The 19,973-nt window shown below is 46.5% G+C and overlaps 1 protein-coding gene across 3 annotated transcripts in view; it reads right to left on the reverse strand.

Annotated features, from left to right (window-relative positions):
- The window catches only part of LOC116940030 (small conductance calcium-activated potassium channel protein 2-like), a 191,632-nt gene extending 172,005 nt beyond the window's left edge, over positions 1 to 19,627 (reverse strand). For 2 of the 3 annotated variants that reach the window (XR_012929985.1, XM_032949308.2), the window contains exons 1-2: positions 18,773 to 19,627; positions 15,118 to 15,213 (exon numbers count right to left, since the gene is read on the reverse strand). Coding sequence is in view for 2 of the 3 variants with exons in the window: in XM_032949308.2 (XP_032805199.2) it covers positions 15,118 to 15,213; positions 18,773 to 19,576 (900 nt within the window). In the remaining variant the exon portion in view is untranslated. The remainder of the gene's footprint in view (positions 1 to 15,117; positions 15,214 to 18,772) is intronic. The other variant, XM_076053219.1, reaches the window with a different exon arrangement.
- Between the last annotated feature and the right edge of the window lie 346 nt (positions 19,628 to 19,973).

Here is a 19,973-nt window from a genome sequence, read left to right on the forward strand (position 1 = left end):
GTACTGGTGAAGCCTTATAGTTATCATACTCTATAACTTCTGCGACAGATCAGTGCCATGTTTTGATTATCAAGGTGGGCCATATTGAGCTGCATTATTTCTACACAATAATTCATGCGAATAGTTATACACATTGTTTAAACAACAAATTAATAATTAATAGTATGGTTAATATCTTTGGAGGCAATGAAGTTCTGAGCTTGATTTTTTTGCTAGACATGTTCCCACAATTTTTTTATAAAATCATAGTTGGGACATTGGTCAGGGTCAAGGCTACCAAATTTGCTGCAAATAACTCAACTTTTTAAGCGAGTCTTATGTTTTATAGGTTTTGAAAAGCCTCAATGAGAACTTTCTAATGATATCTTAGTGTTTATTTCTAGCGCCAAACATAAGGGAGTAATATTTGTTGAACTCGGGCCCTCCAAAAAGGCAAAATCTTTAATGACCTATAACTTAGAAGCAGCTTGACCCACTGATTACAATTCGGAATTGTATCACGTCTCTATTGTACCTACAACTATGCCATAATTTCATCAAGATTGCAGATTTTGATTGAAAGCTTTCGTGACTGCAGGGATTCATATTCTTGTTTCTTTCGGTAAAATCACATAGAAGGGAAAAAAAATAAAATAATAAAAATATAAAACAATAAAATTCTCACGACTTTTCGACTGCAACACAAGCAATCATCATCAGGTGTGAAAACCACAACAAGAACATTTGATAAATTTTCTTGAAAAATGTTCTTGTTGTGGTTTTCACACCTGATGATGATTGCTTGTGTTGCAGTCGAAACGTCGTGAGAATTGTATTGTTTTATATTTGTATTATTTTATTGTTTGCCTCCTACGTGACTTTACCGAAAGAACCAAGAATATGATTGCAGATGTCAAGCCCGAACGATTTGACGCGAAAATACCCACAGCAAGTGAACTTCCCACATTTGACTATTGGTGAAAACTTACGTGGAAAAAAATCCACGCCGGGGCACCTGGGGGCTATTTGCAGGGATTGCTGATGGTGCTTAACAAACAAACCGTCCTTCTGCATAATAACTGCAGTAATGATAACGCAATCCATAACGCACACAATATTTCACAGACATACAAGACCGTGGCTCATGAGGTTGCGGATAACTGCGTTAACTTGCCCGCATCCCGATCCCCTCCTCAATACTCACTCCTCGCTCGACGTCCACCTCCATTCTAGCGGTCCTCTCTTCTGTTCCCTTCTGTGCTACTCCCCTGCCCTCACCGCTTCCCAGCACTTGCTCACTGTGTAGCTCCTTCCTTTCTCTTTTGTATATCGTGATTGCGGACTGCAGATAAATATGTTACTACCCTTTCAATCGTTTCGCTGTACTCTGCCAGCCATATTGATTTTAGTAAAAGCATCTCCATATATATAAAAGGCAAAGTTGTGAATGTGTGTCTGTTCAAAATGTTTAGCGTACTTCCCGACATGCAACAAACTTGAAATTTGCCATGTGGGTACTTTCCAGACTGTACACCATGCAAAAATAATCAAAATACACTTTTTTTAGGGGGGGGGAGCTCAATAATGCATATATGTTTTGCACGGCAAGTGAGCTGTGACGTCAAATCTGTCACGTGACCCGTGCATGTGGAAGCGTAACGCATTGTAGTGTAGTGGTTAGCACGCTGCACTATGAACCCGGCGACCCGAGTTCAACTCTCGCTCACGGCCACCACCGGTGACGATTATTTCAACCGCTCCTGGGCCTCCCCTAGGTCGACTCAGCCTCAGACGAGTAACTGCTGTGGTGTGTGAACATCGCCACTGGGGAGACAAAGGCGACCGGGCGTGGTGGATCCAAGTCCCGGGCGAAGCCGGGTAGTACAGATAGCCATAAATAAAAAATATACGCACAGCTGGCGTATGCTTACTACAGTCATAGATGTCCAGTGCACTTGCATGTACAGTGAGGGAAAAAAGTATTTGATCCCCTGCTGATTTTGTACATTTGCCCATTGACAAAGAAATGATCAGTCTATAATTTTAATGGTAGGTTTATTTGAACAGTGAGAGACAGAATAACAACAACAAAATCCAGAAAAACGCATGTCAAAAATGTTATAAATTTATTTGCATTTTAATGAGGGAAATAACCATTTGACCCCCTCTCAATGAGAAAGATTTCTGGCTCCCAGGTGTCTTTTATACAGGTAATGAGCTGAGATTAGGAGCACACTCTTAAAGGGAGTGCTCCTAATCTCAGCTTGTTACCTGTATAAAAGACACCTGTCCACAGAAGCAATCAATCAATCAGATTCTAAACTCTCCACCATGGCCAAGGCCAAAAAGCTCTCCAAGGATGTCAAGGACAAGATTGTAGACCTACACAAGGCTGGAATGGGCTACAAGAGCATTGCCAAGCAGCTTGGTGAGACGGTGACAACAGTTGGTGCGATTATTCGCAAATGGAAGAAACACAAAAGAGCTGTCAATCTCCCTCGGCCTGGGGCTCCATGCAAGATCTCACCTCGTGGAGTTGCAATGATCATGAGAATGGTGAGGAATCAGCCCAGAACTACATGGGAGGATCTTGTCAATGATCTCAAGGCAGCTGGGACCATAGTCACCAAGAAAACAATTGGTAACATACTACGTCGTGAAGGACTGAAATCCTGCAGCGCCCGCAAGGTCCCCCTGCTCAAGAAAGCACATATACATGCCCGTCTGAAGTTTGCCAAAGAACATCTGAATGATTCAAAGGACAACTAGGTGAAAGTGTTGTGGTCAGATGAGACCAAAATGGAGCTCTTTGGCATCAACTCAACTCGCCATGTTTGGAGGAGGAGGAATGCTGCCTATTACCCCAAGAACACCATCCCCACCGTCACACATGGAGGTGGAAACATTATGCTTTGGGGATGTTTTTCTGCTAAGGGGACAGGACAACTTCACCGCATCAAAGGGACGATGGATGGGGCCATGTACCGTCAAATCTTGGGTGAGAGCCTTTTTCCCTCAGCCAGGGCATTGAAAATGGGTCGTGGATGGGTATTCCAGCATGACAATGACTCAAAACACACGGCCAAGGCAACAAAGGAGTGGCTCAAGAAGAAGCACATTAAGGTCCTGGAGTGGCCTAGCCAGTCTCCAGACCTTAATCCCATAGAAAATCTGTGGAGGGAGCTGAAGGTTCGAGTTGCCAAACGTCAGCCTTGAAACCTTAATGACATGGAGAAGATCTGCAAAGAGGAGTGGGACAAAATTCCTCCTGAGATGTGTGCAAACCTGGTGGCCAACTACAAGAAACGTCTGACCTCTGTGATTGCCAACAAGGGTTTTGCCACCAAGTACTAAGTCATGTTTTGCAGAGGGGTCAAATACTTATTTCCCTCATTAAAATGCAAATCAATTTATAACATTTTTGACATGCGTTTTTCTGGATTTTGTTGTTGTTATTATGTCTCTCACTGTTCAAATAAACCTACCATTAAAATTATAGACTGATAATTTCTTTGTCAGTGGGAAAACGTACAAAATCAGCAGGGGATCAAATACTTTTTTCCCTCACTGTATCTGGTGACATCTGGATTGCGACGAGGCTGGCTGTGACAAGGTGGGTAGAATGGGTCATTTGCAGAGGGAAATTCCTGAACTGGATTTGATCATAGTATTACCGAATGATAAATTACCGGACATTATTATGTATGCAAGGTTTGTTATATTCTTGGTTCTTTCGGTAAAGTCACGTAGAAGGAAAACAATAAAATACAAATATAATATAAAACAATATAAAATACAAATATCAAATATTGTTTAACATTGTTTTATATTTTATATTGTTTCATATTGTTTTATATTTTTATCATTGTATTGTTTCCCTTCTACATGGTGACTTTACCGAAATAACCAAGAATATGAATCCCTGCAGCCACGAAAGCTTCAAATCAAGATTTGTTATGTTAACTGCATTTCACTCACTGCTAAATACAATATATAATTCAATTATATTACTACTTTAGGTGTAATGTTAATTACGAGTTGTTTGTAGCTTCAGTTGAGATCATTGGCTACTGTACCACAGTGTGATTGTAAGCCAGCACGAGGCACAAACCGTGCCGTGAATCGTGAATCAGCGCTGTGTGCTTCACAGTCCTGATTCAGAGTCAACGCCACAGTTGTTGATTGTGGGTAATAGCAGAATGGCTTCCAATTCAGATAAACATCTCTATCCCAGAGGTTAGGGCCTCGAGAGAAAACATCCTCCATGAGCACCAGCTTTATTATTTTAAACATTTCTTTTGTATGAATCTTGATTTCTTAACCAAGCTTGAATTTTTCTCAATTTTATTTTACGTATATTTTTTACATTTAGTTTGAAGAGATAGTGCTTCTCTATATTTCTCAACGAGTTTTTTTCAAGTCATTCTACAAGACATAACAACGCACGCAGCCTTAAAATTTTAAAATATAATCGGTGACTTTTTGCAAAAATTGCCATTTTTTAAATAGCTTATGAGATGCGTTTGTGTTGCATATACAGTGAATATGCTTGTGTACTATGAAAAGGGGGCATTGCCTGGTACGTTGCCCATTATTTATTTTATTTTAAGGCCACAGCATTATTAAGGAACGTGAGTCTTTTGTTAATTGTGCTTGTGCACCACAAGCAACAAAGAATCCACTTGACATTATTTGGTGCATTAAACATAACTCGCTATAACTTGAGATTCATCCTGTGTAGGGCTAAAAGAAATGCACTGAGCATAATATCCATTAGATTTGACCACATATAGCTATAGATGACCGATGTATGAACTTATTGTGTATGTTGATTATAGTGCACTGCTACTGCTATTGTTAATCCGGCTGTTATGGATTGACTTATGCAGCTAGGGAAGGATGCTAGGTTTAGTGATGTGTGTTGTGTGTGTCGCTACTGTAAACTTTTAATCACATTTGTTGGGAAAACTGTTACGTTGTTTATATAGCATTGTTTTAGTAAGTTTGAAAGGGGCTTGGTTTGGCCCGATTTTTTTTTTAGAATAGATTTATACTTAAAATTTTGATCTGTATTGTATTATGATTGTTATTGGGATCAAACATCGAAATGGATTACTTTGCACTTTTTGTACGCAGCATGGACGGGTGGTGCTTTTTCTGTAGGATTTTATTGTTTATGTACGTGATGTTTAGATTTGTGTACAATGACTTTTAGGTGTATCTTGTAATTTTATCGTTTGTTGCGATTGCACCAAAATCAAGAACCGAATAGCTCACAGGGTAAATCCTAATAAATGAAACTGAAGGTGTCTCAAAACACCGTTGTGTCCTAAACACCAGTGTGTTCTGTTCTGATGTCCCCCAACACCTGGAATTCCATCGCTTCAAAGACATTCCCTTGGTTATTCTGCCATCTACGTCACAATGTCTTATCGAGCTGTCAATTATTTATGTGGGTTGGAACTTCTTTCGCACCGTACGTAGCCAACCGTGCCAATCGGAGATAACTTCACCCGCAATTGCATTTGATATATATATGCTCGTCTGTTTACATATTACAGTTGTACAATAGTCCTGGTCTCTTTCATTCTAACTTGGTGAATCAAAATAAACTGGAACTTTTTTGCCTGTCATATACATTTTATGTTTAAAAAAATTAGCCCATCATGATTATGAGTTCCATCATCATTGTTCGATCCATCATCATAAAGTGTATTGATGTTATGAAGGGATGTCACATCAGAGTTGAGCAGCTTACGCGAGAAACTCACTGCCCACCTCTATGAAAGGAAATCGAAGGCCAACTGTTGCTCAACTTTAGCACGGCTTGGCTATGGCACAGCCTGGCCAGAGCCAAGTCTTGACTAAGACTACGGCCGTTAATACTGGTAGGAACCTCCTGGTCACACCAGCCCACAGGGGATTATTGTGTGCGTCCGTCGTGCAACCAAAAATGGGAGGGGTGGGGCTGGGTGGAGAGGGGAGGGTGGGGAGGGGCTGGGTGGGGAGGGGCTGGGTGGGGAGGGGCTGGGTGGGGAGGGGCTGGGTGGGGAGGGGCTGGGTGGGGGGTGGAAGGGGTGGGGCTGGGTGGGGAGGGGCTGGTCACCCCGTGGTGCCCTTATAAAACTCAACGTTTAACCTACTCACGCCGGCTTGTGCCCGCCCTCACAGTCGGGCATATTTGCGGAATACACCACGCCGCCATTGACCCTGGCCACTGACCGAGCAACCCAACGTTCCTACCAGCTCCCTCCGCAGGAATGTGTTGTTACCAGCCTACATGCGGAGATGCAAAGATAAAAAAAAACTGAGTGGCAGAGACGAACGGAGATGCAGACAGACAAACAGTTTAGGGATGGACAAAGTGTCGCGGGAATCAATGGAGAGACAAATAGATGCAGATACAATGGAGATGCAGAAAGGCAAGTGGAGATGCAGAGACAAAAAGATTGATCAACAACAGAGTTGCAGAGAGACAAACATAGATGCAGATAGACTAATGCAGATGGGGATACAAAATGAGAGGCAAACTGAGAGGCAGAGAGACAAATAAAGATATATAAAAAGTAAAACCTTGGATTGCGAGTAACTTGGTCTGCGAGTGTTTTGCAAGACGAGCAAATTTTTTTAATAAATATTAATTTGATAAACGAGCGAGGGTCTTGCAATACGAGTAGTACGTATAGACGCTTTGTCTGCCGAGCATCACGTGATCACAACTGATATACGAGTGCTTTGATATACGAGAGTGCTTTGGATGACAAACACGTTTCCGGAACGAATTATGCTCGCAATCCAAGGTTACGGGAGGAATTAAGACACTTCCATTAGAGATCCAAATATCCACCCAAACAGATTATGGGTGTTCCATGAACCGTAGAGGCGCTGCCAATGTTAGGATTTGCGGATCATTAGAGTGTAGATTATTCGAGTTCTACTTCTCATTGGTGCTCGAGCTCGGGTTGGAGGAGCTTGCACTTCGTCACTCCCCCTACCCCACACCCCCTCTATCTCTCCTCCCTGGCTCCTCCCCCGCCCACCTCTTACGTATATATAGCCTCGTGTCACAAGCAGCCTTCTTTTGAATTCTAGATTTAAAGCTTTCGTGACTGCAAGGATCCATACTCTTTGGTTCTATTCGGTCAAGTCACGTGGGTAAAAAAATAAAACAACAAAAATCACGACGTTTCGGCCACAACACAATGAAGGCGGCTTGTGTTGTGGCCGAAACGTCGTGATTTTTGTTGTTTTATTTTTTTTACCTACGTGACTTTACCGAATAGAACCAAAGAGTATGGAGCCTTCTTTTGCCCATTTCAGCAATTTATTGCTGGGGTTGTTTCCATCCTGATGACGGCCACTTGTGTTGCGCCCGAAACGTCGTGATTTTATTTAGTTGTTTTCATTTTTGTTTTATTTTATTTTATACCCTACGTGACTTTACCGAAAGAACCAAAGAGTAGGTATCAAAGAAGCTTGGTTTTCTTTTTCACGCCCAAGCCATCTTTAATTCTGAACAACTGCTAATACAACACAAGGCACAAATCTGTCTGACGGTGGAACACTATATGATATCTAAGGTGCTCTTTATGCCAGGGTGTCAAAAGTGCTTAACATCACATCTGACAAATCTTGACCATGGTGCCGTACATAGCCTTCTCATTTAAAACGATATCAGGGTATCTTTAACGCACACTGTGAAGCAGATGACATGCAGTTTACTGTTAATATGGCGGCCTACCGGATTCAAATTGCGGACGTCTGCAACAATCGGCGAATGCGCTACCGTTTGCTGCGGGTGCAACGGCCACATTTACAACTCATCTTGAGTGGCTAAGACAGGGCGTGCAACGCGGTGTTTGAATGTGCATGCAAGGCTTGATGCGAGTAGTGACTTCCTCCTGTGTTTGTGAGCGCACCGCTGTATGTACATTGCATCTATACGTCATTTCTATCTTTTGTATTGTGGTACCTAGATGAAGTATGTATTGTTATTTGTGCATTATGAAGTGATTAGGTCAAGTCGTTAGCACGTACTGTTTCTGGATCGTCTATTGTTTTTTTTTATGTTTGATATCATTAGTATGATAACTTATGTACGGAATATGTATTTTAATCACAATCCCATTCTTGGCATGATCGTGCAATCAATGGAATTGGTTGGGAGTGGGTGCTGCAGAGAGCCCATCATGGCGCCCAGGCAAGAAAGGATGACCCACGGGGCCTGAACGGCAGAGTGGAATTGCCATTGGAACTCATGGCTCATGCCTAGTGTGCAAGATTGGCCCCTTTCCATCCGACTTCAGGCTTGGGTAAAGAGGGCCTTGTAGAGCGTACATTTCTCCACTATCCAGTTTGATAGGGGAAGGACTGTGGGCTTATGAACATGAGTTTATCCACGCATTTCACTCCTTTTATCCAAACATTAAAACATGCAAACATTAAAACTAATTGCTGAATCTGCCACCACCTCCAGGTCACTCCTCTTATCTGAATTAAGGCTCAAAGACTTTCGGGAAACTACTTCCTGATCCATAGGCACAATGCAAACAATATTGTAGAATGATGTCATAAATTATTGTATATCTAGATTTGAAGTTTTCGTGACTGCAGGGATCCATACTCTTTGGTTCTTTCGGTAAAGTCACATAGGGTATAAAATAAATTATACCTACGTGACTTTACCGAAAGAACCAAAGAGTATAAATTATTGCATGGTAAAAATGTGTATCCTGAGCCGTAAAAATGTATTGAAATACTGGAGGTCGAATGATTACATGCTTTCATGTGAAGGACGTTAGCCCAGCAGTAGTTGGCAGAGAAAGAGGCGGAGGTGGGCAGTGAGTGAGGTACAAGGGGGGGGAGACAGCTCTCATGAAGCACAGACACCTGGAGAAACAGAAGACATTGATAGAGACTTATGGTATGATACTAAACACTCAGACTCATGGAGACAAGGAAACGAAACGCAAAGATAAAAGGGCACACGATATGGTGGCAGAGACGGAGACACGGAGAGAGACATAGGCAGATATGCAAAACTACGTGGAGATACGCAGAGAGAAACACGGACATATGGAGACACTCGCCGCTCCGTCACTAATGGTGGTGTTGCATATTTGTGTTTTTTTCCCCATTGATTTTAGCAGAGGCAGCGCCTGCGGTAAAAAAAAAGTTAGAGTTCTGTTTCTCAGCAAAAGCATAGATTCCACAATTATTGTATGTTTCATGTAATGTATGTTATTGTAACAGAGTAAGAAACATTGACTGCATGTCACCAGTAAAGTGGAATGAGCTCTTGAGCCTGAACACAGCCGGGAATTGTTTCTGGCGAGTCTTAACAATTGTGGGAAAACTGGCAGGCACATGAGCCAAGAACTGGGCTAATTAGTTTAATAGCCTGATTTACAGATTCATGTCACGTGTGCTTCTTGTGCTCGGTCTTGATTGGCTGTTAGTGCACGTGCCATCCTAACGGGTTGGTTAAGTAGGTGCTTGCCCCACCTACTCTTATCTCCATATATATAAAAGGCAAATTTGTGATTATGTGTGTCTTGTTCAAAATGTTTAGCGCACTTCCCGAGATGCAACAAACTTGAAATTTGCCACGTGGGTACTTTCCAGACTGTACACCATGCAAAAAATATAAAAATACACTTTTATGTTTTTTTAGGGGGGGGGGGGAGCTCAATAATGCATAATTTTTTTGCACGGCAAGTGAGCTGTGACGTCAAATCTGTCACGTGACCCGCGCATGTGGAAGCGTAACGCATTGTAGTGTAGCGGTTAGCGCGCCGCGCTACGAACCCGGCGATCCGAATTCCATTCCCGCTCACGGCCACCACCGGTGACGATTATTTCAACTGCTTCTGGGCCTCCCCTAGGTCGACACAGCCTCAAACGACTAACTGCTGTGGTGTGTGAACATCGCCACTGGAGAGACAAAGGCGGCCGGGCGTGGTGGATCCAAGTCCCGGGCGAAGCCGGGTAGTACAGCTAGTAACTAAATAAAAGGTAGACCGTTGCTCAGGAGAACACTAGCACTGAGGGAGTCGACTTCAAGCTGCCCAAGACTGGGCGATTATATGCATCTGCATGAGGTTGCTGAGCTGATGCAAGTGCAGTGAAACTCCAAATACCCGCACTCCAGTAATCAACGAATCACAGCATTCACAGCGCTTCTACGGTTCACAGCAACTCCCATAATCCACAAAGGCGAAGATCAGCAAATCCACGAATTTTGCGCGGATTTTCTGATCTCTTCCGGGAACGGCTAAAAACCTCTAATAATCCCCGAAAGGCCATGGATTATAAGCAGGTAATTCCTCTGAAAATCCGCAAGACACCCCAAACGATTTTTTTCCAGGATACCGCAATTATTTTTAGACAAAGGCGTGCTTAAAAGCAGCCATATCTTCCAATTCACCAGCATTACTTCAAGCAAGCCTGACTGCTGAGGATACCGAGTGTCAAGATCAGTCCAGAGTTTGCTTGTGTTGGAACCGATGCTGCTGAAATGATTCACTCCCAGAAGGCCGTGTGACTAATGTAATGTGTGAAACATGTAAGTAGTAAAAAAGAAATATCACTTGTTTTTACACGGAGGGTCAGACATGTGGAGGAGGAGTATTGTCTGCTTTTTAATTTGTTACAGAGAGAGAAGAACGAGGCAGGTGATGTAGGAATGTTTCCGAGGAATATGATTCAGGCTATGAATTATTTGGAAGAATAACGGTATTGCAGCTAGACACATTTGATGATTGTATTATACTTAGTACTGTGTATAACATATAACAAATAATAACCATTTAGCAAAATGGAATAGCTGCACTGAGATTACATAAAGTACCAAAAAAATACTAATCAAAAGGGGAGTCCCCTTTCTCCAAAGCTATTCACAGTGGCATTTGAAGAATAATGTGAATTAAATTATAGAAACAAAGGCCGACATTTTAATGGAGAAAACATTAACCGTATCAGATTTATCATGACACGATCATGAGAACGTCCTTTGAGAATGAGCTGCAGAAAATGTTTGAAGAAATTAGTGGGTGCGGATGCAAAGTTGCGCTACACAAAAAACAGAGGTCATGTGCAACAAGTTCACAAAACAAATGGGGATAGCGGTCAGAGGGATAAAACTGGAAAGCACAGTTGAACATATTCTTGGTTCTTTCGGTAAAAGTCACGTAGAAGGGAAACAATAAAATAATAAAAATATAAAACAATAAAATTCTCAAATTTTTCAACATGTGCACCTGGGACAGCTGTGGAAGGTGACCAAAATTTAAACTTTTAAATAAATAGGCAAACACGAGCGGTTTGGAGTGCTTTAGGAAAGCTAAGTTGGTAATGAAAAGTAAGGATATCGACGTGGCTGAAAAAGCTTTTCATCAATGCATACCACTTGATCACCTCGAGATACAAACATACGTAGGACGATGTAATCGTACAAAGTTCAATACTCGTGGGGGGCTCAAATTTAATGTTGGTTTTCAGATTTTTGAATCAAAGTGCATCTGTAATGAGATGGTATCCACCATGTGCAGCTTATTTTTGTCCTTAAAATATATTCACATCATTAATAAGTTACTATTTCCAGTAGACAGAATATATTAGCATGCAGGGCAAATACAGCATTTAACCCACCCTGTATAAATGACATATACATTTCTACCCTGTTCGCAAGTAAGCACGTTTTTGAAATAAGTATACTGTACATGGGCCTTTCCCATAGATCTTCCAATTAACTTTTATTTACTAATTTCAATGTAAAATTAATTGGAAATCGAGTAATAAGCACTGCTAAAGTACTGAAATTTTGTCTTTCTAGTCTTTTCAAACCATCATTATATCATTTATATCAGTAGCTCGGTCAATGAATGTCTGTGATGGTATTACGGACGATGATGGTGACATATTTCTGGCATGGGCGTGGAAATGGCACAGCAGTAGAGGGTGCGCTGGTTGTTTCCAAGGTTCATGGTCAGAATCCAGTGGCCACCCTGATTATTACTGCAGGTGTGATAACCGTAATAATACGACGCTCCGTCTGTTTGACGGCAGACGTTCAAGCTCCCCTGACGTCACACGCAAGATGAGGCCATTGTGTGCCAGTGTGAGGGTCTAAATTTGCCAAATTCGATCATTATTCAATTAGAATCATAGCAATCATAGCCCCTTAATGGCAGACTAACGCTCCAGGTATCTTTGCAAATGAGACTACCCTGGTTTCTTGAGTTCTCATCTGGTTTAACAAAAGAAACTTGAACTTGGTACAATTAATTATACAAACATAAACCTTCAATTATGCAGTGTTATATTTCTGCGGTTCGTTCTGCAAATGATTTATTTTGGTGTACTGTATACAACTGGGAGTGTCCAATTGTATATTTCTTGGAACATGAAAAGACGAAAAATATTTACCACTCTAAAACAATCGAAGGTGAATCATAACACTCGAATGTTAATAAAAATGCACGGACCTGAACATTTCATTGAATGATTTAGAAAAAAAGCCCAATTTGAAATTAAACTTGCAACATCAACCTGAATTTACATTTGACCACCAGGTCTCAAATATAGTACGGTATTCTACATTTCAGAGGCTGTTAGATATCACAATGCGAAATCTAAGGCACCAAACGATTTGTGATTCTGTACAGTTGTAGTTTTGCTCGTGTGTGTGTGTGTATTCCACAATATAAGACTGCACAGTATTCCAACCTTTAAGTTTGTACAATCAAATGAACAGGAATATTTGCATCCATTTCAAATTATACGTATGGAATGTGCCTAAAATAGCACTGCCATTTTTGTGCATTTGCAACAAACTCGGAAGATAAATAATACAGAGCTTGTAATAACCCGTTATACAGTACTGTATTCAATCTAGATTTGAAGTTTTCGTGACTGCAGGGATCCATACTCTTTGGTTCTTTCGGGAAAAGTCACGTAGGTAGAAAATAAATTAAATTAAATCACGACGGACGCTTGTGTTGCGCCCGAAACGTCGTGACTTAATTAATTTTATTTTATACCTGCGCGACGTATACTTTATAATATAGACAAACATATTATTGCTATGTTTTTATTACACAAATTAACTGCTTAGAGATACGTATAGCTTAACTATTGGGTATCTCGTCTTTCGGATGGAGTCATGTCAACACTCACGTGACCCTCATCTGACCTTCAATTGACACTACTATCCAATGCACCGCTCAAACACTCACTAGATTATCACCAGTCACCTGACACTCTCCACCTCAACTGACACTCAATACCCACCACACACACACACACCACAAACCAACGAGTACTAACTGAGGCGGTATAGGTGGCATTAGTACACAGAATAACACATTCCTGCGGAGGGAGCTGGTAGGAACGTTGGGTTGCTCGGTCAATGGCCAGGGTCAACGGCGGCACCACGTGGTGTATTCCGCAAATATGCCCGACTGTGAGGGCGGGCACAAGCCGGCGTGAGTAGGTTAAACGTTGAGTTTTATAAGGGCACCACGGGGTGACCAGCCCCTCCCCACCCAGCCCCACCCCTCCCACCCCCCACCCAGCCCCTCCCTCCCCACCCAGCCCCTCCCCACCCTCCCCTCTCCACCCAGCCCCACCCATTTTTGGATGCACGACAGACGGACGGACACAACAATAACCCCCAGTGGGCTGGTGGTGTAACCAGGAGGTTCCCACCACTATAACCGTGTGCTTCATACAGCAAGCAGTGTACACACAACTCGCACAACTGGTCTGAAGGTCAGAATCAATAAAATAGGCTCCGGGATTTATTCAGGATTGTTTTTTTTTACGGCCTCACCCAAATAAACGTGATAAATCACCGATGGCCTGACAGACACATTACGTTCTAAATACGCATGCACGCATATCCGTCAACCCACACGGTTTACCCATATTCTTGATTTGAAGCTTTCGTGACTGCAGGAATTCATACTCTTTGGTTCTTTCGGTAAAGTCACGTAGGTAAAAAAAAATCACGACGTTTCGGGTGCGACACAAGCCCCGGGCCACTTCTTCATGACCCTTGGGCTACACCCATTTAAAACCTTTTATAACAGTCTGCATCAGCAGCAGGACCGTGCTCTCCCACATGACGACGGGCGCTTGTGTTGCGCCCCAAACGTCGTGATTTATTTTATACCTACTACGTGACTTTACCGAAAGGACCAAAGAGTATTTACCCGCATTCTTGCACAAGGAAATTGAGTTTTCAGGTCCATACGGCATACAGCCGTTTCAATACGGGGCAACATTTTTTTTGTTGTCTATTTGTTTGTGTATTTCTCCCTTGTGATGGGACTTTGTAGGATGAACGTTGAGATTTATAAGGGGCACGGGATGACCAATAAGGTCTGAATTGGTCTGTAATGAGGTAGGCACTGATAAGGGGTTGACAGGTATGTGCACTGCAAGTCAGCTCATTCAATGGCCAGGACGAATCATCTCCACCCTGCTCACTCCCTGTTGGCCATTACACATTCGGGCCCTGCACCTCAAACTACCGTCCCTACCTTTCCCCTGTTGGCTTAGACCCACGGCCCGGCTGATCCTCACTATCCAGATGGCACCACCACTCACCATCGCAAAGACTCGATCCTCACCAATCACAAGGGCAAACTCACCCCTTACCTGGCGCTTTACCAGACACATTCACATTCAACGGGGCACTTGCGCAGCGCGTTTCACGCAGCGTGCCACGCAATATACTTCGGAGCGGTTGGTCGCGGCTTTTTGCATCTTGTTAAAAGATCCTAGCCGTACAAGGGCCAGATTCAATCCATAGTATTGCCAGGAATGAACCCTGAGTGGATGATGTACGATGCACATTGCTCAATCAAGGGCTATGACAGACGGACAGATGGAGCTGCGTCCATTTCGTACTGCTAATTCAGCTTTACATGCAATGTTGCTGCAGTTCAATTTGTTCGGGTATAGAGGTCACGCATTCACGATGTGCAATGCGCAGATTGCACATCGTGTATGTTTTGCACGTTGATAAATGGTGAAATGTGACCTTTGCCAAGGCGTGTTATTTTCGAGCGCACGCAACACAAGACACTGAGACCGTGAAGGTGGCGAGGCATAAACGAGCAGGACCGCGAGTACCTGGATCTCCCTGGCGTGGTACGCGACGACCAATCCGAGCAGAATGATGGTCGATAGCGTGATAAGGCATTTGAGAGCTAAAGAATAATGCGACTCCTGCAAGCGCACACAACGTGGACCACGGGAACACATCTCATCACTGCTCTTAGCGCAACCCGGCTCACACCGCGATGTGATAAAGACAAAGATCCACCTCCACCCCCCCCCCCCGTGTAGCCTTCGCAGACTGTAGGGGCAAGTGCTGTCCGCGAGCACCTGTAAAGGCCGGCACGGCACACGAGTAAGGTGGGCGGCCAACACCACGCCCGGCCGCCTTTGTCTCCCTCGTGGCGATGTTTTACTACACACCGCACAGGGGGTGCGCATTTGATGCCGAGTCAACCTAGGGGAGGCCCGGGACCGGTTGCAAAAAATCGTCGCCGGTGTTCTTGGCCGTGAGCGGTGGCCAGGTTTCGTTGCGTAGTGCACGCAGACGACTGCGTCCGCCCGTGAATGTGCAACATTCCCTGTACGGGTGGGATCTCTGCATGAACCGACGCGAAGATCAGCGAGACGACACTGCGCCAATTCAATAATGAGCCGGGCGAGAGAGGCATTGTACACACATCGTGATGGTGAGATCACGGAAATTCATCACCGGGGGGGGGGGAGGTGGCGGGGGTGGTACCGTTCACGATTTGTCGCGGCGCCGGGCGCTCGGCGGCCGCCTGTGTGGAACACGAAACACGAAACACAACACACACAACACACACACAACACACACACAACACACAACGCGTAAACACAACACACACACACAACACGAACACATAACACACACATAACACACACACAACACACACAACACGAACACACACACAACACACACAACACGAACACACAACACGAACACACAACACACAACACGGACACACAACACGAACACACAACACGCAACACACACAACACACGCACACACAACACGAATACAACACGCAACACACAACACGAACACACAACACACGCAACACACGCAACACACAACACGAACACACAACACGCACACACAACACACACAACACGAACACACAACACACAACGCGAACACACAACACGAACACACAACACGCACACACAACACACACAACACGAACACACAACACACAACACGCAACGCGAACACACAACATACACAACACACAACATACACAACACAAACACACAACACACACACACAACACGCACAACACACACAACATGCACAACACGAACACAACACACAACACGAACACACAACACAACACACAACACGAACACAACACGAACGCACAACACAAGACGCACCACCACCACACAACACGAACACACACACATCACAAGACGCACCACAACACACAACACAAGACGCACCACCACACACAACAGAAGACGCACCACCACACACAACACAAGACGCACCACCACACACACCACAAGACGCACCACCACACACAACACAAGACGCATCACCACACACACACTACACAAGACGCACCACGCACACAACACAAGACGCACCACCACACACCACACAAGACGCACCACCACACACAACACAAGACGCACCACCACACAACACAAGACGCACCACCACACTCAACACAAGACGCACCACCACACAAGACGCACCACCACCACACACAACACAAGATGCACCACCACACTCAACACTAGACGCACCACCACACACACACAAGACGCACCACCATACACACACAAAACGCACCACCATACACACACAAGACGCACCACACACACTCAACACAAGACGCACCACCACACAAGACGCACCACCACACAAGACGCACCACCACACACAACACGAGACGCACCACCACACTCAACACGAGACGCACCACCACAAACAACACAAGACGCTCCACCACACACAACACAAGACGCACCACCACACACCACACAAGACGAACCACCACACACAACACAAGACGCACCACCACACACAACACAAGACGCACCACCACACACAACACAAGACGCACCACCACACACATCACAAGACGCACCACCACACATTAACAAGACGCACCACCACACACATCACAAGACGAACCACCACACACAACACGAGACGCACCACACACACAACACGAGACGCACCACACACACATCACAAGACGCACCACCACACTCAACACAAGACGCACCACACACACAACACAAGACGTACCACCACCACACACTACACAAGACGCACCACCACACAACACAAGACGCACCACCACACACAACACAAGACGCACCACCACACACACACAAGACGCACCACCACACACACACAAGACGCACCACCACACACAACACAAGATGCACCACCACACACACCACACACTCAACACAAGACGCACCACCACACTCAACACAAGACGCACCACCACACACACACCAGACGCACCACCACACACACACAAGACGCACCACCACACACACACAAGACGCACCACCACACACACACAAGACGCACCACCACACACACACAAGACGCACCACACACACACACAAGACGCACCACCACACACACCACAAGACGCACCACCACACACACACAAGACGCACCACCACACACACACAAGACGCACCACACACACACACGACGCACACCACACAAGACGCACCACCACACTCAACACAAGACGCACCACACACACAACACAAGACGCACCACCACACACAACACAAGACGCACCACCACACACAACAACACAAGACGCACCACCACACACATCACAAGACGCACCACCACACACACCACAAGACGCACCACCACACACACCACACAAGACGCACCACCACACACAACACAAGACGCACCACCACACACAACACAAGACGCACCACCACACACATCACAAGACGCACCACCACACACAACACAAGACGCACCACCACACACAACACGAGACGCACCACACACACATCACAAGACGCACCACCACACTCAACACAAGACGCACCACCACCACACACAACACAAGACGCACCACAACAACACAACACAAGACGCACCACCACACACTCAACACCAGACGCACCACCACCACACACAACACAAGACGCACCACCACACACAACACAAGACGCACCACCACACACATCACACAAGACGCACCACCACACGCAACACAAGACGCACCACCACACACATCACACAAGACGCACCACCACACACAACACAAGACGCACCACCACAACACAACACGCACCACCACACACCACAACACAAGACGCACCACCACACACAACACAAGACGCACCACCACACACAACAACACACAGCGACCTCCGCACATCCTCATCATCATCAGCAGCAGCATGCGCATAAGCGCACACCGGGCCATGCCCCCCACCGGCTCCGTGGTGATGTGGGACGACGACGAAGACAAATACCGCTGGGGAAGAGAGGGGAAGAGAGAGAGAGGTAGAGAGAGGTAGAGAGAGAGGTAGAGAGATAGAGGTAGAGAGAGAGGTAGAGAGAGAGGTAGATAGAGAGGTAGAGAGGGGAAGAGAGAGGTAGAGAGGGGAAGAGAGGGGAAGAGAGAGGTAGAGAGGGGAAGAGAGAGGTAGAGAGGGGAAGAGGTAGATCGGGACCAGACCGCCACCCCAGCACAAGCAGCACCACCTTGGTGTAGACGGCCCACGACAGCTCCGTCTCGATCACCATCACCACGATGCCGAACATGCCGAAGATCAGCGCGTAATCGCTGAGCCTCTTGCGCTTCTCGAAGAGCGCCCGACGGTGTCCGAGCTTGTACCCGATGTTCTGGTGCTTCTTCTTGCTCGACTTGTGCCCTCCCTGCGAGACGCCGCCGACGCCGACGCCGCCGCCGGTGGCCGACGCCGCGCGCCCAGCGCCGCCCGGCTGCACCGCCGAGCAGCCGGGCTCAGTCCGCGAGGCGCCCCCCGCCGTGGCCGCCGTGGCCGCAGCAGCAGCAGCGGCAGCAGCGGCTTCGGTGCCTCCTGCGGACACCGAAGCCGCTGCCGCCGCCGCCGCCGCTGCTGCTGCTGCCGCCGCCGACCCGGTCAGGGAACCCGCGCTGGTGCCCGACGCGGCGCAGTCCGAATCGGCGTCGTGGAGACTCCGTCGCGAGGCGCTGAGGTGGCTCAGCGGCTTCACGACGCCGCCGTTAAAGCGGCAGCTGCTCATCGCGATCTCCGTGAATGGGTTGCTGTCGCGACGCTGCTGCTGTTGTCTGGTGCAGGTCGTCTGTCCGAACCCGGCATCGCCTCCCACGTTCAGTTGGCTCCCGTGCCTCGAGGCAGCGGGCGAAGGCGACGCGGCGCGATGCTGCAACAGCAGCAGCGCTTTGCCGTCGGCGCGTGCCGAACCTCCCGCAGCAGCGCCGCCGCCGCCGCCGCATTCATAGCGGACGCGTACGTCCTGTCCCGACTCGCTGAAGTCGTAGAGCAGGAGCGGCTCTTCCATGCTTGCCGCCACGCGCTCTCCACCTCCTCCACCACCGCCTCCTCCTCCACCTCCTCCACCACCGCCTCCTCCTCCTCCACCACCACCGCCTCCTCCTCCACCTGCTGCTGCTGCCGCTGCCTCCTCCTCTTCGGTGACGGCGTTGGCTCCAGCCCGACGCTCCGCAGGCCCCGCCCCCACGAGGCGGGACCCCGCAGGCTCCGCCCCCACGAGGCGGGACCCCGCAGGCTCCGCCCAGTGCCGGTGCGGTCCGTAGCGGCGGCGGCGGTGGCGGTGTTGGCCGCCTCCGCCGCCTCCGCCGCGGCCGCCGCCGCCGCTGCTGTTGGTGGTGGTGGTGGCAGCGCCACCTGTGGAGTCGAAGCGACGCGTCCGGTTGGTGGGGCGGACGAGCACCACG

The sequence above is a fragment of the Petromyzon marinus genome, chromosome 1 (assembly GCF_048934315.1).
Source record: "Petromyzon marinus isolate PM22_M1 ecotype Great Lakes invasive population chromosome 1, UKy_Petmar_22M1.pri1.0, whole genome shotgun sequence".
NCBI lineage: Eukaryota > Metazoa > Chordata > Hyperoartia > Petromyzontiformes > Petromyzontidae > Petromyzon > Petromyzon marinus.